At 39.0% G+C, this 23662-nt stretch overlaps 1 protein-coding gene across 6 annotated transcripts in view; it reads left to right on the top strand.

Annotated features, from left to right (window-relative positions):
- rapgef4a (Rap guanine nucleotide exchange factor 4a) overlaps window positions 1–23662 on the top strand; it is a 57397-nt gene that overhangs the window by 2758 nt on the left and 30977 nt on the right. For 5 of the 6 annotated variants that reach the window (XM_054786645.1, XM_054786646.1, XM_054786644.1 and 2 more), the window contains 4 exons: window positions 569–711; window positions 787–875; window positions 2043–2189; window positions 22981–23047. In XM_054786645.1, coding sequence (XP_054642620.1) covers window positions 569–711; window positions 787–875; window positions 2043–2189; window positions 22981–23047 — 446 coding nt within the window. Of the gene's footprint in view, window positions 1–568; window positions 712–786; window positions 876–2042; window positions 2190–13580; window positions 14737–22980; window positions 23048–23662 lie in introns of those variants that run through there. The other variant, XM_054786647.1, reaches the window with a different exon arrangement.

The raw sequence follows: 23662 nt of genomic DNA on the forward strand, positions 1-23662 counted from the left end.
TCATATATTGATTTTTTTCACCATGTTGCTGCTCTGTAATTATTACAGTACTCGTGTAGGATTACAAGAGTATCATTGTAAACTGGGGTGCCTGTTGGCCTGCTGGAGAAGGAGTTAACCTATGGATCATATAAGTCAGGGATGGCACAAAGACCATAAAATGAGTTCATTCATCTTAAGATAAGAGTTGGGGAGTCAGCTTATTGCAGGGAGAGTTTTAAGGAGACATTTCCAAAATGGACGAGGGCCGGAACAAACCAGGATAGGACGCGGTGCCTTCAAAGGAGACCCCATTTCCTGCTGTGAGGGAGACCAGGACTATAATTGTGCATGGAAACAAGAGGATAGATATTTTTGTGAGCCCAGTCATAATGCGCCAAGAAGCCTCTCTTCTTGAGGAGGCATCTCGGGATTGTACACTTTTTATCTTCAATCAATCACACTGTAAAATAAACCCAAATCTGGTGAATCTGAAATGGGCAGCTTTATTCGACATGATGATCATGGGCCTTCCAGGATAACTCTCTTTGTTTCTCCCTTCAAAAAGTTGTCTTCTTTTGCTTTCCAGACCGTCTGAGCGCTCGGGGGAAGATGTCGACACCGTCCTGGCGCATCTCCAAAATGTGAAGCTCTTTGAAAAGTTTCACCCCACTTTCCTCCAGCAGATCTGCCTGTGTTGCTTCTATGAAAGCTTGGAGAAAGGCATCACTTGTAGGTTCACACTCTCAAACGGTTACGTTGGCTTGCTGGCATCAAGAGGAACGCTTCCTTTTTGTTTCTCTAAAGTGTATCGCCAGGGAGACATTGGCACCAACTGGTATGCCGTGCTGTCTGGTTCGTTGGATGTTAAAGTGTCAGAGACATCACGATATCAGGTACGCATGATGTGCTTTCCGTATCAGGCATGCCAATCTTCCATTTCTGATACCAACTACTGCAAAGAGTTCTGTGTAACGTAAACTCGATTAGCATCACCTGAACCCTGAAATGATTTGTGTCAGGCAGGGGTGTCCAAAGTGCAGCCCGGGGGCCTATGATTTGTGGCCTGCGGCACATTCTAAAAATATAATTTTACAATAATTTAAAAAATAAAACAAATATGGAAAAATCAGCAGTAACTAAAAAAAAAGTCTAAATATTATGAGAAAAAAGTTGTACTCTAGCAAGAAATAGTCGCAATTTTATGAGAATAACTTTTTAATATTATGAGAAAAAAATAACGTCATTTTAGTAGCATAAAGTTAAAATGTTAAAAATTTAATTTTTTAAAGTTTGAATATGAAAAACAAACAAAGCAACAAATAAAGTTGTAATTGTTGGAAAATTAGATTGAGGAAAATGTTCTAATGTTACGGGATTAAAGTCATAATTACGAAGAGAACATTGAAATTGTTGGGGGGAAAAAAAGCAGAAATGAAAAAAAAAAGATGTAATTTTACAAGATTAAAGTCAAAATATTAAGAGAAAATGTTTTATTCTAAAGAGAAAAAAAAGCAATTTTGCTAGAATTACTGAATTCATTAATTTTCTATGATGCTTAATCCGCATTAGGGTTGCGGGGGTATGCTGGAGCCTATCCCACACCCTGGGGTACACCCTGGACTGGTCACAGTTTACAAGAATAAACTTGTAATGTTATGAGGAAAAATTGTTTAATTTTCGTAGCATAGATTTGAACAATTAAAGATTTATTTATTTATATTAAAGATAATATGACAAACAATTAGGTTGGGAAAGAAGTAATTATATTACAGGAATAAAGTCAAAATATTATGGGAATAAAACCATAATATTATGAGAAGAAAAGTTATGAATATTATTTAAGAAATAAGTAGAAGTTTTTCTAAACAAACAAAAAAAACTCAGCAAAAATGGGGAAAAAGAGGAAAAAGTTCACACTAATAATACACTTGCTCCTTAGTATACAAAACATCAAAGTGGCCCTTGCGTCATTTCATTTTTCAGTATGTGGCTCTCAGTGGAAAAAGTTTGGACACCCCTGGTATAAGGAATACTACAACTAGACTGTGTGTCTGATGTAGGATGCTGTTACCATTTGCACACTGAGGACTGGCACAGCGTTTGGGGAGTCGATCCTGTACGACACCCCCCGACATGCGACCATCATCACGCGAGAGTTCAGCGAGCTGCTGCGCATTGAACAGAGGGAGTTCAGGTCTCTGTGGGAGGTGAGAAACTCTACAGTTGATTTTGGGAATGCAAAACATAGCCTTGCATTTTTATGGGTTTCTAATTGTACGGTCAAACCTCAGTTTTCAAACGCACCGGTTTTTATATGATTTGTATGAGTCAATTAGTTCATTAGTTTGCATTGTTTTCTGCATATACAACTAGTATTATTCTAAATAAAAGCATTTTTGTTCGTATTTTGGCTTTCCGGAATGGTTTAATTAGATTTACATGATTTCCGATGGGAAAATTTGCTCCTGGAACGAATTAATAACGAAAACCAGGCGACACTGTCTTTGAGATGAACTGATGTTTCCCAACTTAACCACTGGGGAGCGCAAGTACACAAATTGTGTGTACATACACTGTTGTTGGTTGTTCGCTTGTTTTTTGTGTGTGCAAAACACTGCACTCTTTGGATGGTGTTGCATTTTTAAGGGTTAATAATTGTATTTGAGTTGAACTGCTAAACGCAGCATTTTTGTTGATGAGCTGATCTCAAAGATGTCTAACTTTGTCCATGCGCTCATAATTCATAATCCATCAACCAGACAGGTGTGGCATATCAATATGCTGATTATCCAGCATGATTATTGTGCATTTTGTGTGCCTTAAGCTGGCCACAATAAAAGGCCACTCCAAAATGCAAATTTTTATCACACAGCAGATGCTGTGTTGCTTTTATATTTGCGTTGATTGTACATGCAAACATGCTTACATAATGCTTGATTACAGTAATCCCTCGCCACTTCGAATTTCACGCCTTCACTCCATCACGGTTTTCCAAAAATATATGAATTAATAAATCATAAATCATGCTGTTCTGCGATAGGCTCCAGCATACCTCCACGACCCTAGTGAGGATAAGCGGCATGGAAGATGGATGGATGGAAATCATGCTGTTTCGTGTTTGAATATGGCCTATTATTTGTAAAAAAAAAAATAATAAAAAAAAGCATATTTAAGCCAATTTTACAGCTTTTTTTGCCTGAAGGAGCATTATCAAGCATAAAATTGGCTAAATGAAGTAAAATACAAATATAAAGCATTCAGAAGACTCAGACTCATTCAGAAGTATTATCCTCTGTTATTATATCTACTATATTGGGTAATAGGAGTGTAAAGGTGACTTTCAGGCTGTTATTTCTTGTTTAGAGGGCTCTAATAATGTTAAAAACCCGTATTTAGAAGGTCGTAAAAAGGTTTTCTATGCTTAATATGTCTTATTTTCTCTTACAATGTCTACTATATTGGGTAATAGGAGTGGAAAGGAAACTATAGGGGTGTTATTTCATGTCTAGAGGGCTCTAATAATGTACAAAACCTGTATTTAGAAGGTCGTAAACAGGTTTTCTATGCTTAATATGTCTTATTTCCTCTTACAATCATAAATATTGGGTAATAGGAGTGTAAAAGAAACTATAGGGGTGTTATTTCATGTCTAGAGGGCTCTAATAATGTTAAAAACATGTATTTAGAAGGTCTTAAACAGGTTTTCTATGCCTAATATGTCTTATTTTTATCTTACTATGTCTACTATATTGGGTAATAGGAGTATAAAGTTGACTATAGGGGTGATATTTCATGTCTAGAGGGCTTCTATCTATCTACTATATTGGGTAATAGGAGTGTAAAGGTGACTATAGGGGTGATATTTCATGTCTAGAGGGCTTCTATCTATCTACTATATTGGGTAATAGGAGTGTAAAGGTGACTATAGGGGTGTTATTTCATGTCAAGAGGGCTCTAATAATGTAAAAACCCTGATTTAGAAGGTCGTAAACACGTTTTCTAAGCCTACTATGTCTTATTTTCTCTTACTATGTCTACTATATTGGGTAATAGGAGTGTAAAGGAGACTGGGTGTTATTTCATGTCAACACGGCTCTGATAATGTGCGTATTTAGAATGTCATAAACAGGTTTTCTATGCTTTAACTACAAACATATTTCATTTAGAAATAAGGAATCCTGTATTGCCTGTTTGCAATGCTTCTGCCTGTAAATGAGATGCAAAATGGTTACTGTTGCATATTTGAAGTACACCAATGTGTAAAATATCAACATTGATATCATGCTTCTTATGCTTCCCACACTGGTTTTATTTTTAACCCACCGAGTTTTTGCTGCTTTCCTTGCCGGATTTGAAAAGATAAAACGTGTGACTAAGGCATCTTAGTCCAAGCCAAAGTGTGGGTGGTTTATAAAGTGTGATGTTGGCCGTATCGTTCATCCTTTGTACTTCTTTTATACTATTAACGTTCATCTTGGGGTTGTGACCACTAGATGGCGGTAGTGAACCTTCAGGACCGTAATTCCGCTTGTATGTGTCAGATTTTTAAAAATATTTAGCCTTGTGACGTTGGATTATTCTCTCTCCACACACAATATATGTTGCACGTTGTCAAAGACATGTAAATGATGCCTTCATACTTCATACTTAGAAAAAACGAGGTGTCTGTTGATTCTCATGCCTTAGCTGGTTCTGCTGCTGCCCTCAGTTGGTTTCCTGAGTGAGACAGCCCATTTCCTCAGGGACCGAAGGGCACAGGAGCTGTTAAATCACAGGCTGTGTGTGTGTGTGTGTGTGTGTGTGTGTGTGTGTGTGCACACTTGCGTGGCTGCATCTCATGTGGAATTACAAGCAGGCTTCACGTCACCTCCGCTACCTCCTAATAAGGTTGGTTTCACAGGAGCTTGTTTCTAATTTTATGATATTGATAGCATCGGAGGGTGTGGCCACAAGACTTCCCAGCATGCCTTGGGGGCATATTGTAAATTTTAAAATTTTATTGTAGAAATTGTATTGTAAAGTTTCTGAGTTCCGTGTTTTAGGAATGGGATATTTTTTCCTCTGCTTTAAACAAGACATGTTGAAGGCTTGTTGATAGCAGCCATCTTGGCCGATGCACTCATATCTATCTTCCACACACACACACACACAGTTTTTAGGTATGTCACCATTTTCATTTCTGTCTGAGGAACGATTAGCTGTCCGGCTGAGACGAGCTGGTGCATAACATCCTAACAATGAAAAAAGTGAAGTTGTAACACCCATTGTACCAACTCTCTGGCAGAAGTCATAAAAGAAAGCGGAACAGGGTTCCTCTTTGGATATCGACTGGACCGCGCTAAACCTTTGTTGGCAGCTAGTTGCTGTTAGGAATGGAACATGTTCCATCTGCTTTGAACAAGCCTGTGTTTATTAGTTGTTGTTTATTAGTAGTACAGTCGTTCCTTGTTTATCGCTGTTAATTGGTTCCAGACACAACCACGATAAGTGAACTTCTGAGAAGTAAGATTCAATATTAAAGGAAAACTGCACTTTTTTTTGGAAATTTGCCCCTCAACCACAATCCTTATGTGAGACATGAACACATGTCTTTCTCTTTTCTGTGCATTCTAAAGATATAAAAACAGCTACTGTATATAGAGGCAGCTAAGAATGCAGGAGATGGCACACACCTATTCCGCCTATAAAGCCTTCTGAAGAAACCTCCAAAAAGCGCCAGCAACGCTCCATTTACATAATGTGACCTGCATATTAACCAAGCTACAGCGACATTGTTATACCCAAGAACTACGTTAGTGGCGTAGTGACACCTCGCCACACCACAACGGCTAGCTACTAGCCGGCTAGCGACTAACTTCACCAAACACTCGCTGACAGCGCATCAGCGCTGCGCTCACGATGCACTACCAAAAGGTAACACTACATATTGGAGCTGGCGGGAAAAGTTTGGAAAAGTTAATGCTAGGTGTAGCGTTGCTTTCTATGTTGCTATGTGAAATCAATGCACCCAGGAAGGAAGTTCCGCAAATGCTTAAAATGACCAAAATATGACAAAATACTGTAAGTATTACATGTTATCATAAATGTGCCTATGAAAAGCCAGAAAAGGCATATGTTGCAAGTTTTAATGATCTCACAACAGGCACAATAATAATAATAACATAATCATAACATGGGCGAATGTTGGGGCCATAACTCACAAGCTAAAACTCTGAACCTCCGATGTCACCATTAAGGTCAGGAGTTTTATTTACGTTGTAAATGGCATATGTACTCTTATTCTGTCTACTATATTGGGTAATACAAGTGTAAAGCCATTTAGAGCCGCCATTACAATACATTGCTGAGTCCACAGCCATCGCAGGAAGTACGCTGCCCAGAAAAAAAACAACAAGAAACTGCTAACGTGTGAGTCTGTTATTTTTTTTTTTATGTCTAAGATGTCTTATTTTCTCTGATTGTATCTACTATATTGGGTAATAGGAGTGTAAAGATGACTATAGGGGTGTTATTTCACATCTAGAGGGCTCTAATAATGTTAAAAAGCGTATTTAGAAGATCGTAAACAGGTTTTCTACGCCACAACTATGAAAATATTCCACTTATTAATATTGAATCCTAAGTTGGATATTCACTTATTGTGGTCGTGTCTGGAAGCAATTAACTGCGATAAACGAGAGACGACTGTATTACCAGGCCTACAGTTTTGGTGGGCAGTTTGCCTGAAACGTATCTGACATATCACCTGTTGTTGATGTTGTTTCTTTTTGTTTGAAACTAAATCGAAGAGAAATTTCTCCTGACAGTCATAGTTCTTTTGTTTTGAATCTGTTGGTTTTTCCAAAAGTGTTCTCTCTCCGTTTGCCCTCAGTAGGGTTCCACAAATGTTTCTGCAGCGACAACAGCTTTGCTTAGATTTTCTGTTGCGACTGAAGTGTTATCAAGTGAAAATGTGCATAATTGGCTTGTTTGCACATCCTTTCTTTGGCTGAGGTTTTACTGAATAATTTGCTGGCACCGGCTCTTCTTTACTCTTGCCAGTTTTACGAGGGCTTCGTGTTCTGATGGCATCCAACTTGAGACGATGGCCGCCAGCTCTGTTGACAAACTCCCCCCTAAGCCCACTCCCCAGGGTGGCCTCCTGGCAGTTCTAGCCATTTAAGTTACAGAGGCCTTGAAGTGTGGCACTATTTGGGTGAACAGCGACATGAGATAGGATTAAACAAAAGTAGGAGGTTGTTGGCAAGCTGCAGGGGAGTACCTTCAACAAATGATGTTATTATCTGCACATTGTACCTGAAAAGCACAGTAATCCCTCGGTTATGGTGGTTAATTGGTTCCAGACCGTGCATTTTTAATAAATGGAATATTTTTGTAGTTATGGCATAGAAAACCTGTTTACAATCTTGTAAATATGGTTTTTAACATTATTAGAGCCCTCAAGACATGAAATAACACTCCTTTACATTTGTATTACCCAATATAGTAGATATAATCAGAGAAAATAAGACATATTAGACATAAATAATATAGCATAGACTAACACGTTAGCAGTTCCTTGTTTTTTTCTGGACAGTGTACTTCCAGTGTTTGGTTTGGTTTGGTTTGGTTTAGTTTATTTGAGCATGAGGTTACAATGGAATACATCTCATAAATCATCCTTTCACAGTTCCACATGTCCAAAAGGAGTAGGAAAAAGCAAAGCTTATTTAATCCTACCCCCCATCTATTCTACATCTAGTACAATACTTGTTGTTCACTTCCTGTGTTCCATGTCATGTTTTCTATGATAATCAGAATAATAATACATAATAGATAACAGTAAGACCAAAAAAAAAGTATATATATAAATATATATGTATATACTGTACATATATATATTTATATGTATAAAATAAATATGTTATTATCTGAACATTGTACCTGAAAAGCACAGTAATCCCTCGGTTATGTGTGTACTTCCTTGCGGTTTTACACTCGTATTACCCAAAATAGTAGCAGAATAACTAGAGTCACAATTACAATGATTCTTCTGCCTTGTCTTTGTATTTTAGTTCATTCCGTTACTTCATTCAGCCATTTTTATGCTTGAAAATGCTTAATTTAGGGCTGAGACTGAGTACAGTTTGCTTAAATATGCATTTTTTAAAAACTAATAATGGTCCGTATTCACCCACCAAACAGTGATCATAATTAATACATTTGTGAAAAAACACGATATAGCAAAAGAGGTCTGCACGGTGGCCTAGTGGTTAGCATGTTGGCCACACAGTCAGGAGATCAGGAAGATCTTGGTTCAAATCTCCGTTGGGCATCTCTGCGTGGAGTTTGCATGATCTCCCCGTGCGTGTGTGGGTTTTCTCAGAGTACTCCGGTTTCCTCCCACATTCCAAAAACATGAGACTCTAAATTGTCCGTAGGTATGAATGTGAGTGTGAATGGTTGTTTGTCTCTATGTGCCCTGCCATTGGCTGCTGACCTGTCCATGGTATGCCTGAAGTCAGCCGGGATAGGCTGTAGCATACCCCCGTGACCCTGGGGAGGATGAGCGGCATAGAAGATGGATGGATGGATAGCGAGGGAGCAATAATCGAAACACGATATTGCGAGGGACAACTGTACTGGTCAAAACACCTGGTAGAACAGCATAGTTAAATGGTATTAAAAATTCCTCCTGATTAACCACTTAGCATGCCAGGATTTTTTTTGTTTTGTTGCAAAAATGCATAAAAATTAGGGGTGTCGCAAGATCTTGTGTTACATAATTGAAAAAAAGTTCATTAAAAAAGTATCTTGCGATAATAGATAAATGAATCACATGCTCAATGAACTTGCTCATTTTACCGGCCTCCATATATTCCCGGTTTTCCTCGTCTCTCGGGGCAGGAAGGGCGCTCACTCTGTGCATTGGTTCAGCACCTACGGTTCATAGAACAACGGAGTGTCAGTCATGCAATTGCTTTGTCTCTGTGGTGGGGGGGGGGGCAAGTCCGCTAGCATACACACACAGCAGTGTAGCAAGGTAGCGATGGAAAACCCGACTCCTTTTGCTGACTCGTGTTCTTATGAGTCATACACTAAAGTGAATCGGGGGCTCGATTCACTTGAGTTACCCATCACAGAGTAACAAGTTCCACCCCGCATTTAATCGCACCCTGACATGTTGCCTGGCTAGTAGCAGGGGTGAGTAAGTGAACGAGTTAATGTAGACTAGCAACCGTGAGTCTCGATTCTGTATAAAACTTGCAGGTTTTGAAGGATTTTTTTCATGACTCACACATCACACACCTCGTCATCAAGAGAGCCTCGTGAGGAGCAGTGCAAGGTAAGGTAGTAGAAATTAGGAGGAAAAAAGCCAACATCGGTTAAATAAAAAAGTTTGTGTGTCCAGTCATATTTTTTTGTTGTACTTTTCTTAAAATTAAGGTTAAAATCTTTTTGTGGGCCCAATCACCTACATTGTCTTGTCTCGTGAATTGGGTAAATGTTACGCTGTCATTGGACCATTTGGAGTAGAGGCATGGCTTTGGGCTTCTTTGTAAGCTAACAAGCTGAATTGAGCTACTGACAATAATTAATAAGAGTTTCAGTACACTGGAAAGGATTCTTTTTTTTAGGTTCACTTACATTTTATTTTTGAACACTAGTTTGGTGGTGCTAACTGGAAAACACAACAGAGCCAAAGCTTGACTCCTACAGTGCAACCTTGGTTGGCGTCATGAATTTGTTCCAGAAAGTCTGACTCTAAAAATGAACGCTAACCGAATCCAATTTTTCCATAAGAAATCATGTAAATCCAATTAATCCGTTCCATCCATCCATCCATCCATCCATCCATCCATTTTCTATACCACTTCTTCCTCATTAGGGTCGCGGGGGCATGCTGGAGCCTATCCCAGCTGACTTCGGGCGACAGGCGGGGTACACCCTGGACTGGTCGCCAGCCAATCGCAGGGCACATATAGACAAACAACCATTCACACTCACATTCATACCTATGGACAATTTAGAGTCACCAATTAACCTAACATCCGTTCCAGAAAGCCAAAAATGTGAACACATAAGACATTTTTATAGTTTTACAAATATAGTTTTACATGCAGTGAACAATTTGAAATGCATATGAATGAGGAATGAAAGGGATAAATGAACATTTAAGGTTACTTTTACCTTCAGTGGAGACATGATTGTCGACAGGAGTGTTCCCAAAGACACGATGTGGCGGGGAGACACCACAAAGACACCACCTTCCTGTTTTGCCATGAGTTATTTCTTGAATTCTATTCATTTGAATAGAATTTTTCACCTTCTTTATCAAATGCTGGCATTTGACACATTGCTTAGCTCCATTTTGGGTTATTGAGGTGAGAAACACGATTGAATTCAAGAAAGAACTCACGGCAAAACAGGAAGGAGGTGTCCGTGTGGTGTCTCGCCGCCACATCGTGTCTTTGGGAACAATCACAATCGCTGGAAAAAACAGTTGTCATTTTACAAGAACTGTGTGTGTCATGAACGCTGCGTAGCTTTTTTTGACTCACATACTACTCAGGCTATGTACACAACTATTCAGGAATTATGTGTCTTTATCTTTATTGCTATACTGAATTGAATTGTAAATTATTTGTGGATGATATCAACTGCTTTGATTACCTGTAAACTTTGAAAGTGTGAAAGCGTGCAGCCCTGATATACACGTACAATGTATATCAATAATCATATTTATAAGTATAGTAAATATATATATTTTCTATGTTTACAGTAGAAGGTACATCTTTGGAACACATCTTAAAAGTAGCTCACAGGCTGAAAAAGTGTGTGTGTGTGTGTGAGCACCCCTGGTCTCGACATATTTTTGGCATTTTTTTTGTGGGTAGGACAATCAAGGATCCACTGTGTTTATAATTCTTGCGTTTCTGGCTGCTTGGACCACAGTGACTAAGGTTTTCATGCCACTTGACACGTGACAGAAGCTGGATGCTGTTAGTGGGCACGAGCGGTCACGTGACCTTTCCACTACCAGAACAGAAAGGCACTGAGCAGCGTGCGCATCACTTCGGTTCTCGCTTGCGTTTCTTGCTTCCAGTGGCTAAGGTGATTAAGAAACGACAGCCTGGATTGCAGCACGTGGCCCGGGCACAGGAAACTTTGATATTTTGCTTTAAATGTCATAAAACACTCATCGTTACGTGGTGTAAGCGTCTCAAGGACGCTTCCAGCTGTAACGTGGCTCATGTGTGTTGATGCCTGGGGCGTGACTGAGAGAATGGGTGATGCATACAGTGTATGCTGCATGTGTCACTGCCATTGGTCCATATAGATGTAGCCAGCAGGGAAAACTGATGAACAGGAAATGGCAGGGACACAGTGTGCCCTCGAGTATCTCAGGATTGGGTGGTTGGGGTGGGGGTGGGGTTGTGTATCACCAGGCCGAAGCCCATCCAACTGGCCAGCGGATATGTGCACGGAAGGAGCGTGACGATCGTATCTGTATTATTTCCTTATCTCGATGCACTAAGTTGTTTCACTTTTAACCTGTAAGATAAGAAATGACTTTCATGATGTTGATAACTTCAAATAATTATTTGGTTTGTAATGACAGAGCACTTGCAGATTTCTTGGAATGTTGAAGCAATTACAAACGTCTTCGATTCGTTCCACCGTTACGATACCGTCTATGTAAATCAGAGGTGTCCGAAGTGCGGTCTGGGGGCCATTTGCGGCCTGCGGCTGTTCTTTATCGGCCCGCAGCACATTCTAAAAATATTATTTGACAAGAAAACAAAACAAAACAAAAAAAAAAACAACAAAAATTGCAACAATTGAAACAAAGTCAAACTAGTAGAAGAAGAAAACAGTTTTAATCTAACTGTTATGATTGACCGGGGCCGGAGTTTGGATCTCAAAATGCAGAGAAAGAACCACACAGCCTTGTCACAAAAAAGGATTTAATACCAAAAGCGAAATCACAAAAAGGGTACAAGGGCGCTTGCAAAAATATACAACAAAACAGCACTGGGCATTAGCTAAAAAGGTGTCACAAAAAACACTGCTGGGAAAAACAAAAAGGCAGGAAAAAGGAGCAAGCACTAACTGAAATAGTTGCTGAAAAGGCAGAACTCACTTAGCAATTAGCACGCAGGAACAGAGATAAAAACCAGTAGGAAGTCACCGAGAACGCAGGTAAGACTGACGGGAAAATGGGAAAAGGAGCTGTAATTTGACAAGAATAAAGTCAAAATGTTAAGAGAAAATGTCGTATTCTAACAAGAAAAAGTCATAGTTTTACGAGAATGAAGGTGATGTTATGAGTAAAATGTCGTTTTAGTAGCACTGACTTCAAATATTAAGGAGAAAATATTTTATTTTTTAAAATTCATAATATTAAGAGAAACAAACGAAACAAAATGCATCTCTTCTTCGTGTTATCGGTGACATGTCAACATTTTATTGTAATATTATAACTTTTCCGGCCCCCACCTCCAGTAATTTTCCAAAAATTGTAGTTTAATTTTTGTTTTGTTTCACTCTAATGATTTTTTTTCCCCTGTAATATTTCAAATGTATGCTTTTTTTTTGTTAATATATGACTGTACTCTCTTAATATTTCACCTTTATTCTTGTAAAATTACTGGTCTTTTTTCAGTTTTTGCTGTTTTTTTTTCTTTTTTTGTTTAATTGTACCATCACCCCTCGCAATATCGCAGTTTGATTATCGCTCCCTCCCCTTAATTCATAAATGATGGCTGTTTGGTGGTAGACTATGGTCTGTTATTAGTCAAAACAAATTAAAATACAAGTGATATGTAGTATTCTGGTGACACTAAACATTGAGACATTACCTTACATTACATTACCTTTGACACGTTTTGGCTGGAGCTGGAGTTTGGATTCCAGGATGCAGAGAAAGACACTCAGATTAGACAAAAGGTGTTTAATACAGAAAGGCTCCCTATGGGAGAAAAAGGACATACAAAAATATAACCGTAACACAGAGAAAACAGAAATACGCAGGACACAAGCCAAAAAGGGAACTAAGGACACTACTCAAAAAGGTGAGCAGGAAAAAGGGACAAAATTAGGATGCTGCAGACTAACTAGCAGGAAAGAAGTACTACTGCTGAAAACCAAGCAGGAAAACCCATAGGGCTACCAAAACAAGCAGGAGTTAACCTTAACGGGGTAATTAATAAATCCGCTGCTTGAGAACAGATTGATACGTTATTGATCTCCAAGAGAAAGTAATGCACAAAGACATAGAGCAAGAGGTAACAGCGTGGTGTGCAGGCGAGGAGCAAGGAACAATCTGGCAACGTGGGTTCCTCTCTGCCCTGCTCAGGTGGCCCAGGAGAGCAATTGGTGACGGGTGTGTAGTGACAGCTCCGCCCCTGCACTGCAATAAAAGGCAGATACGCGACAGCAGATCAACACTACAGAACATGACAACCTTAACACTGCATGGCGTCGTGAAGTCAGCCATGGCATGTCTGACATGATAGAGTGAAAAAAAGCTTCCGCGCCCATTGCGTGTGGAAGTGGTATGTTTATTTGCTTCTAAAAGTTTGGAAGAAATATATTTGAGGCTAACTGGTTAGCTAACTATCTTGCTGGCTTGCTAGCGGCCGTCTCGAGTCCCTGTAGTATAAGAGATGTGTGAACAATCAATATAATAGGTGTGTAAAAGTGACTATAGGGGTGTTATTTCATGTATACGGGGCTCTAATAATGTTGAAACCCGTATTTAGAAAGTCATAAACAGGTTTTCTACGCTCTAAGTACTAAAAATATTCAATTTATTAACATTGATTCCCAAAGCGCGGAAATTAATTTTTACAGTCGGGTCTGTAACCAATCAACTGCTATAAACGAGGGACGGCTGTATTTTTAGAATGTGCCAAAGGCCAAGAAAAAAAACAGGTGCGTGCTGTAAATGGTCCCCGGGTCACACTTGGGACACCCCTGGCAGAACATAACAACAATATACTGTAAATGTAAATTGTTGATCGCCTTGTCTGGACTGCTTTTGTGTGGGTGAACACTAGGGGTGTTGTGATACAACTTTTTTAAAGCTTTGGGTATGATACCGATATTTCAGCCTTGAATATCAACCAATATCGAGCCGATATCAGCAGTTATCATCCACCCTTTTATTGCTTATTTTGTTGGGTGGAATGTTGTTTTTTTTGCTGATATTGTCCGATATCAGCACTCCTAGGGGATGCGCTACAACACATACGTATCAAGCTAGTTATTTTATTGGGCTGAATGAAAATTGACAACATTCAACAAGTTGAATCCGTAATTGTGAAAAATACAGATATTTTATTGTACAATCTCTTCTTTTAAAGCACAAGTGGTAGCATATGCTAGCCAGTGTTGGTGTTATAGTTTTTGTGATGCATTTCTCACATTGAGCAGTTGTGATATATCCCTTTTTTCCCTTTGCACTTGCTTTGTGATGGATTAGGCAAGCACTGTGAATTGTGTGTGTAGATTGGAGCAAGCGAGGGAGGGAACGGGAAAGAGAGAGAGGGAGAGAGAAAGTGTTGAGTAATCGCTTAGCAGCCGCTGCTCAGAGTCGCCCAGGCTGTCCTCCCGAGTGTGGCTCACTTTGCTCCCCGAGTGGCGGAGGCGCTGGGCCCTGTTGGACCATGCTGGGTGTGAACTTTGACCCAAGACTAGCATGATACGCTGTGATTCGGATTAAGAAGGGACCCCTTTCCAGGGAACAACAGCAAACAACAGCACGTGCAGGTGGGCATCCTCTCCAACTTTGTCAGGTGTTCTACTCAAAGCAGTTCCGTGTGTTTTCAAGACTGTTGATGTTAACTTGCAGTGTTTTAGAAGGCTTGAAACTCACATTTTTCCAAATGAAGTGGTGCATTCATGCACAGCCATGCTCACAATGCAATAATGTGTTGAAGCATGAAGACATCGGGGATGCCTGCAATGCACGGAACAATGCGTTGACTCTGCTGCAGCATGACGTCCCTTCAAAGTATGTGCAACCGTAGGACATTTCATGATTTCAGTCTTTACATAACGGATGTCTTAGGGTGAAATTGGGTTTACACACTGTTGTAGAGGACAGTGACGTCAGTGTGTGAGCAGCTGACGGAATTTTGCTGCAGAAACAGAGAATAATGCATTTATTTCCTATTTTAATGAATACAGAAACATTGACATTGGCCCACTGTAAAGTGTTTCTCATACTTGCCCAGCTCATGTGGAAAAGTAAAGACACAACAATGCAGTATGAGAAAGATATTTGATAATAAACATTGTTAAACCCATACCTCACTGCAAAGTTTTTCATAAAACTTTTGCACTTGACCTACCATACCTGCAGTATACCTATACCATACCTACAAAGTCCAGCGCTTCACCACCGATATCTTCCCTCAAAACTAGCGTCATGTAAGACATGATACTTATTTTACTGTGATGCCATCACTGTTTTTTCAAAAGAAGACAAATACTCCAATATGCAATGCAAGTTATAGAAAAAGTACCATATTTATTGTAGAAAAAATAATAATAATAATTTACTGAATTTCATGTCCAACATTATTTAAAAAAACAAAATTCTCAACAAAATAGTCAGAGTTAGTCACCTAAAATTGTTCGAATTGTAGTCTTAATAAATTCCCCAAATAAGAATTCAATGAAATGCTGGCAACGATACTATTTGAAGAAAAAAAAAAATATATATATATATATATATATATATATGTGTGTATATATATGTGTGTGTGTGTATACAGTATGTGTATATATGTGTATACAAGTATGTGTATATGTATATGTATATACTGTATGTATATACATGTATGTATGTACATACACACACATATGTGTATATACTGTATGTATGTATGTGTATATATATATATATATATATATATGGATAAGGCATATCCAATATTCACTGGATGACGCAAAAGTCATTATTAAAAGTCATTATTAGGATTGCAGTGCTTTTTTGAGTGCTTTTTATGCACCTGACAAATGGTTGTAATCCTCCTTAAAACACGCTCCTCCTGGAAGGGTTGGACCCCTCAGGGAGGGTGTCTTTATTGGCTCAGTGGGCTGAGTTCATTTGTTCATGTGTTGTTTTGTGTTTTAACGCCACTCCCTAATCCTGAATCCCTTAATTGTCAACAAAGACAAACACGCTTGCCAACGCGACCGTGACCACTTAGTTTCCATTCCAAGTGCAAATACTGCGAATCCTTGCACGTTCCACCATCCAGCATTCACGCCCCTGCAACTTCACATATATTTGGGTTTTCTTCAAAAATAGGCCGTGTTTTCAGCAGAAAACACATTTCATTCACCATAAGTGGGTAAGAACAGGTCAATGTACAGCATACATGTACCACTGTTAACCCCCCCCCCACAATTTTTACATGTTTGTCTTTATGCTTCACTGATAATGTTTTTCCTCAAGCGTTGAGATTTCCCGTCTTTTCCTGCCGTTCTTGAACGCCCCATAGTTGCTGTGAGATGCAAAAGTGAAACTTGAATATAACTTCTTCATTCCATGTGTTGATGGATCATCTTCCATTATTGATTCATGATGAGTATCCACACATTTTATATAAATATATATATATATATTTGTGAGTCATACTTAGGGATTTAGGCTGAATCCCAATTGTACCCCTTAGCCCTTCCACTTCGTCTTACCCCTTGTCTTACCCCTTCCCCTACTAGGGATGAGGCGGGTACTGCTTTTAGATGAGTATCCGTTACGGATAATGCATTTTTGCCGAGTATGAGCACGAAACGAGTACAGCTTGTCATTATCCGTAATCGTGATGAAGGAAAATCCTCATTGGTTAACTTCTAGACAGACTCGCGACAGCCAGAGAGAGGAGCCACTCTTTCACACACAGGCACAATACAGACAGTGACTCTCTGCTTGCTTGGCTTGGCATGGCTCGACTCATCATCACCCTTCACGGCTTGCTGGCTGTAACATAGGCAGATTTACACATACACAACAAACAACAAATCTTGTTGCGCCCCCCAGCTCGTGGCCTGTATGTTGGAGTTTAACCTGGTGAACCGGAGGGTAGTTTCCCTCCGCCTTCGGGTGGGTGGACGGGTCCTGACTGTTGTTTGCGCTTATGCGGCAAGCAATAGTTCAGAATACCCACCCTTTTTGGATTCCCTACAGGGTGTACTGGAGAGTGCTCCCTCGGGGGATTCCCTTGTTCTGCTGGGGAACTTCAACGCTCACGTTGGTAGCGACAGTGATTGGGAGGATCGGCCCCCCTGATCTGAACCCAAGCGGTGCTTTGTTATTGGACTTCTGTGCTCATCACAGATTGTAACGAACACCATATTCAAGCATAAGGGTGTCCACATCTGCACTTGGCACCAAGACATCCTGGGCCGCAATTCGATGATTGACTTTGTGGTCGTGTCATCGGACTTGCAGCCATATGTTTTGGACACTCGGGTGAAGAGAGCAGCAGAGCTGTCAACCGATCACCACCCGGTGGTGAGTTTGCTTTGATGGTGGGGGAGGATGGCGTTCAAAACTGGCAGGCCCAAATGCATTGTGAGGGTCTGCTGGGAATGTCTGACAGAGTCCCTGTCAGATGGAGTTTCAACTCCCACCTCCAGGAGAGGTTCGACCATGTTCCAAGGGAGACGGCGGACACTGAGTCCGAATGGGCCATGTTCCGTGCCTCCATTGTCTAGGCGGTTGATCAGAGCTGTGGCCGTAAGGTGATCGTTGCCTATCATGGCGGTAATCCCAGAACCCGTTGGTGGACAACAGTGGTAACAGGTACCGTCAAGCTGAAGAAGGAGTCCTATTGGGCCTTTTTGGCTCATGGGACTCCGGAGGAAGCTGACATGTACCGGCAGACAGGTACCGCCCAGAGTTTCTTAAAGCCCTGGATGCTGTGGGTGTGTCTTGGTTGACACAACTCTGCAGCATCGCATGGACAAAGACAACATGGAGAAAGCATTTGACCATGTTCCTTGAGGGATTGTTTGGGGAGTACTCTGGGAATATGGAGTACCGGACGACCTAATTCAGGCTATTCGTTCCCTGTATGACTGGTATCAGAGTTTGGTTCGCATTGCTGGCAATAAGTTGGACCCATTTCCAGTGAGGGTTGGACTCCGCCAGGGCTGCCCTTTGTCACCAATTCTGTTCATTACTTTTATGGACAGAATTTCTTAGCGCAACCAGGGCGTTGTGGGGTTCCGGTTTGGTGGCTGCAGGATTGGGTCTCTGCTTTTTGCAGATGATGTGGTCCTGCTGGCTTCATCGAGCCGTGACATTCAACTCTAACTGAATCGGTTTGCAGCCGAGTTTGAAGCGGCCGGTATGAGAATCAGCACCTCCAAGTGCGAGTCCATGGTTCTTTCCGGAAAAGGGAAGAATCTCTGGGTCAAGGATGAGATTCTGCCCCAAGTGGAGGAGTTTAAGTACCTCAGGGTCTTGTTCACGAGTGAGGGAAGGATGGAGCGCGGGATTGACAAGCGAATTGGTACGGTGTCTGTAGTGATGCAGACTCTCCATCGGTCCGTTGTGGTGAAGAGGGAGCTGAGCCGAAAGGCAAAGCTCTCAATCTATCAGTTGATCTACGTTCCTACCCTCACCCTGATCGAAAGGACAAGATCGCGGGTACAAGCGGCCAAAATGAGTTTTCTCCGTAGATCTTAGAGATAAGGTGAGAAGCACTGTCATCCGGGAGAAACTCAGAGTAGAACCACTGCTCCTCCACACTGAGAGGAGCCAGATGAGGTGGCTCGGGCATCTGGTCAGGATAGCTCCCGGACGCCTCCCTGGGGAGGTGCTCAGGGCACGTCTGACCGGCCTCAGGGAAGACCCAGGACAATTTGGAGAGACTATGTCTCTCAAATGGCCAGGGAACGCCTCGGGATCCACCGGGAGGAGCTGGACAAAGTGGCCAGGGAGAGGGAAGTCTGGGCTTCCCTGCTTAGTCTGCTGCCCCCGTGACTCGAATTCAGATAAGCGGTAGAAGATGAATGGATGGATGGACAAACAATTGTAATAAATAAGAGCTTACAAGCAGCACTGTAACAACATTTATAAAAATAGACAATGTATCAAATATACATATCAAATAGAAATAATATCACAAACTTCATCAACAAATGTATAAACCTTATCAAGCATCATTTCAAGGTTTAAAAAACTCCCTGTTTTGACGTCGCTCTCCTCCTGTCATTGACGTTCTCTTTCAGATTGTTTTGTAAGAAGGTACAGAATGGCATTTTGTACTATTTGGCTTTTCCGTACTGAGATTGCAGCTTTTGAATGGTCCTGGAGTGCTGTGTGGCTGACCTCAGTTGGCTCAACATCTCCTGCAGGAATGACACATATGCTTGACTGATGGGCTACAACTATTAATTCATTGGAAATACAATAATGGTAATACAGTAACAGTGTGCTGAAAACAAATATAGATGGTAAAAAAAAAAAGATGGGATAACGTTAGATTCCAAAATTTGAAAAAAAATTGGTAATCTGGTATGCTGTCCACATATGGCCCTGTTTTATTTAGCTGACTTCCTGACCATCCATACTGCATGCTGAATACAGTAAACATATCTCACCGTGAGAATTGTTGGTGGGCTAGGGTGGCTGTAATTCACAGCAAACAGACTTTACTACGATGTGCTGCATTACATGAATGATTCGATTAGAAAACACCAATGTCATTGTACGCTCTGGAGCGGGGATAGCCACCCGCTGTGGGGTGCTTTAGTCGGACATAAACGCAGCACTCCCTCGACCAGTTCAGTAAGGTAGATTTTTATGAGTGTATCTCACAGATTTTCTCCATTCATGGGTAGCCCCAGTGAAATATCTGATTTTGTGGTCTTTTTGATATTTAATTTTACTGTATGCGTTATGCATGCACTTATGATGTTTTTTCTCGTTTTCTTGACAAAATGCCTTCATAAATTCCTCTTACTTTGGACATGGATTTATGGGTAATAATGTTTCAAAAGATTTTTAAACATATATACTTGCTTGGTTTGACTTACAGTAAATGTACACAAAAGTATTTGACAAACGTATACAAAATATATAAAAAAATAATTAAGAAATATAAATGAAATAAATTGTAAAAATAAATAAAAATTTAAAAAATGACCTAAATAAAAGTGTACACAAATAAAAATAACAAAATAAAAATAAAAATGACTTAAATTAAAAATGTAAAAGAAATTACAAAAAATAAACACGACTTAAATCAAAGCATAAGAAATTATAAAAAATAAAAAATAAATACAATTTAAAAATGACTTTAATAAAAGTGTGGAAAATACAAATTAAAATAAAAATGACTTAAATAAAAGTGTACAAAAATAACAATTTATAAAAATAAACACGACTTAACAAAAACCATAAGAAAATATAAAAATACATATATATTAAATTGACCTAAATGAAAGCGTAACAAATACAAATAAAAATAAACATGGCTAAAGTAAAAGTGTAAAACAAAAATAAAAAAATAAAAATAAAAATAATATGTGAAAATAAAAATGACACAAATGAAAGTGTAAAAAAAAAACCTAAAATAAACATGACTTTAAAAAATGCTTGAGAAATTATGGCAGTAAATACAAATTAAAAATGACCTCAACAAAAGTGTAAAAAATACAAATAAAAATGACTTAAATAAAAGTGTAGAAAAAAATATTTAAAAAATACAAATAAAAATGACTTAAACATAAATAAAAGTGCAAAAAATAATAATAATGAATAAAAATGACTGAAATAAAAGTGGGTTGCGAAAATGCGGGTTCCAGATTGAGACCATTTGAGAACCCTGGTCTAGTTGATATCGTCTAATTAGTAGTGAGTTAAAACCAAAATGCTTTTGGACCTCGTGGTCGTTTAGATAATAGGGATTATTTAAAGGTACTTTACAAGTATTGCGTGAATTCGCTGATCAATAAGAGCCATTCAACCGTAATTGAATTTCCCAGCCTAGCAAATGAATGATTCAGTTTTGGTTGTGAGATGAATCAGCATCTTGTTGGACGGTAGACGGGATACTGATGTGGTGGTTTGGCTTTTTCGGCATGACCTGGTTTGACTCGCGGCGGCTGGAATATTTTCATGCTACGTTGGTGACTTGTTGTTTTCATGAGTGGGGAAAAAAAATATACCATTTTACAAGCATGCACGAGTTTCAGTGTGCTGTTGATTGAGTAACATATGTGATGCTGCAGGGAACTTTGATGTGTGAGACACATGCGTCGTCATGCCCTGATGACGTGAATGCATTTGATGCAGATGATATAATAGAGGAGCAGGGGGGTGTTGAGGACCACAACCATACCCTGACAAAAAAACGACATTGCCTTGGATCATGTTCTGATTCTCCGCTTTAAAGCTTTAAAACAGGTTTAGCATTTTAAGAAATGCATTGACAACATCAGTAACAGCCATGCCAGCCATTTACAGCCATGCCATGACATCATTTTTTTTCTTGTCTATGGTCCTCTTGTGGAAAAAGTCCAACACAGTAATAAGTAAGTGCTTTGAATTTCGGGGCTTCACTTAAAAATATATTCGTTAATAAATCATGCTGTTTCATGGTTGAGTACGGCCTATTATTAGTCAAAAAATATGCACATTTAAGCAAATTTTGCATACTTTTTGCCTTAATGAAGCATTTTCAAGCATAAAAATGTCTAATTGAAGTAAAATCCAAATATAAGGCATGCGGAAGACGCAGTCAAAGACATTGGGATGATATGTAGTATTCTACACCAGGGGTTCTCAAATGGTCTCAACCTGGGATCCACATTTTCCAATGGTCATTAAGCCCCGACACACTTTTTTATGTTTTTTTTACACTTTTAGTTAGTTTGTTTTATTTTTATTTATTTATTTGTGGATAAGTTTTGTACATTTTTAAGTCATTTTTATTTTAATTGTATTTTTTACACTTTTATTTAGGTAAATTTAAATTTGTACACATTTTTATTATTTTTTAAATTTTTATTTAAGTTGTATTTATTTTATTATTTTTTTTTACAATTCTTTTTGGACATTTTTGTTGAAGTAATTTTTATTTGTAGTTGTCTTTTGTACATTTTTAGCAAGGTAATTTTAAAATCTGTATTTATTTGTATAATTTTGAGTTTGTATAATTTAAAGTTATTTAAGTGTTTATTTTTAATTATTTCAATTATTTTTTACACATCTATTGAAGTTATTTTTTTTTTACTTTTTACATTTTTATTGAAGTCTTTTTTATTTGTATTTGTATTTTTTTTACACTTTTATGTCTGTCTTTTTTAAATTTAGGATTTCTTATGCTTTTATTTGTCATTTTTTTTCATTATTATTTTATTATTTCGTGCACTTTTATTTAATTCATTTTTTATTTTTATTAGTATTTTTTGTACACTTTTATTAAGGTGAATTTTAATTTTTATATGTTTTTAAAATTTCTTAGGTTTTTGTAAATATGCTCATTTATTTACATTTATTACACTTTAAATTTAGTCATTTTTTATTTTTAATTGCATTTATATTTCTGTATTTACAGGTATTTACTTATGCCTTCATTTGTTTGTTTATTCATATTTTGTATACTGGTTTTGTGTACTGATACTACTGTTCTACAATGGTCACTGGGTGTCAGTAATGTTACGTTAATGAGACAGTAGCCACCGCAGGAAGTACTGCATACAAACAGGAAGCTCAGAACAAGGAACTCTCTCTCTAAGAGTCTATATTTTGTCTTATTTATGTCTTATTTTTCTTATTATGTCTACTATGTTGGGTAATATGAGTGTAAAGGTGACTATAGGGGTGCTATTTCATGTCTAGAGGGCTCTTTACTGTATATTAACCAGGGACAGAGCAGATGCATAAAAGGCATAAAGGAAGACCAGGCTCTGCCTGTGCAGCTATCAAAACAGTGACACTGCACTTTTATCAAGTTGAAGCAAGTGTATTTTCTCCTGGTGTTTTTGCAGAAGTACCATCAGTGCATGGCTGGAGTCCTCGCCCCACCCTATGGTGTGATGGAGGCGGGTGCTGACAGTAAGTAACTCTGCATACTTATTTTTATCTTTTGGACCAGGCAGGCACATTTTATTCCGCACTTTATCGCATTTATTTCTACTTATTAAACCTTGCACTTAGCCTTTTTTTTTTTTTTTTTTAAGAATTGTGATTTATAATATCTAGAAGATCTGCAAAACACAGGACATGCCATTTAAGTATAGCTGCATTATGTGACAGATTGTGTTGTATTCTGACCAGGACATAACATAATCATATTCTCCGGCTTTTACCAGACCTCCCGCCTGCCAGACCTCCCTTATCCACTTGCATTGTGATAAAAGCTGGCGTAACCTAACTTAATATTGACCGAGCTGCACTTAAACAAAGTCATGTGCAATAAGAGTGAAGAATAGCTGTGCACAGGGAAGAAATACGTATAAACTAGAAATACTGTACATGCGGTACGCCTTCTATTTGTAGTATAGTGTACTGTACAGCGGAGTACTCGGGGGGGCTCGGCAGTATGCACTATGCATGACTACATTAAGACAGAAGTCACACAAGCGCCAAGCAGCAGGAGACTCACGCTTGCTGCTGCACTTACAGTTTTCTCACATGTGTATGTATAAATTAAATATGTTTTCATGCGCA

The sequence above is a fragment of the Dunckerocampus dactyliophorus genome, chromosome 9, assembly GCF_027744805.1.
Source record: "Dunckerocampus dactyliophorus isolate RoL2022-P2 chromosome 9, RoL_Ddac_1.1, whole genome shotgun sequence".
NCBI classification, from domain to species: Eukaryota; Metazoa; Chordata; class Actinopteri; order Syngnathiformes; family Syngnathidae; genus Dunckerocampus; species Dunckerocampus dactyliophorus.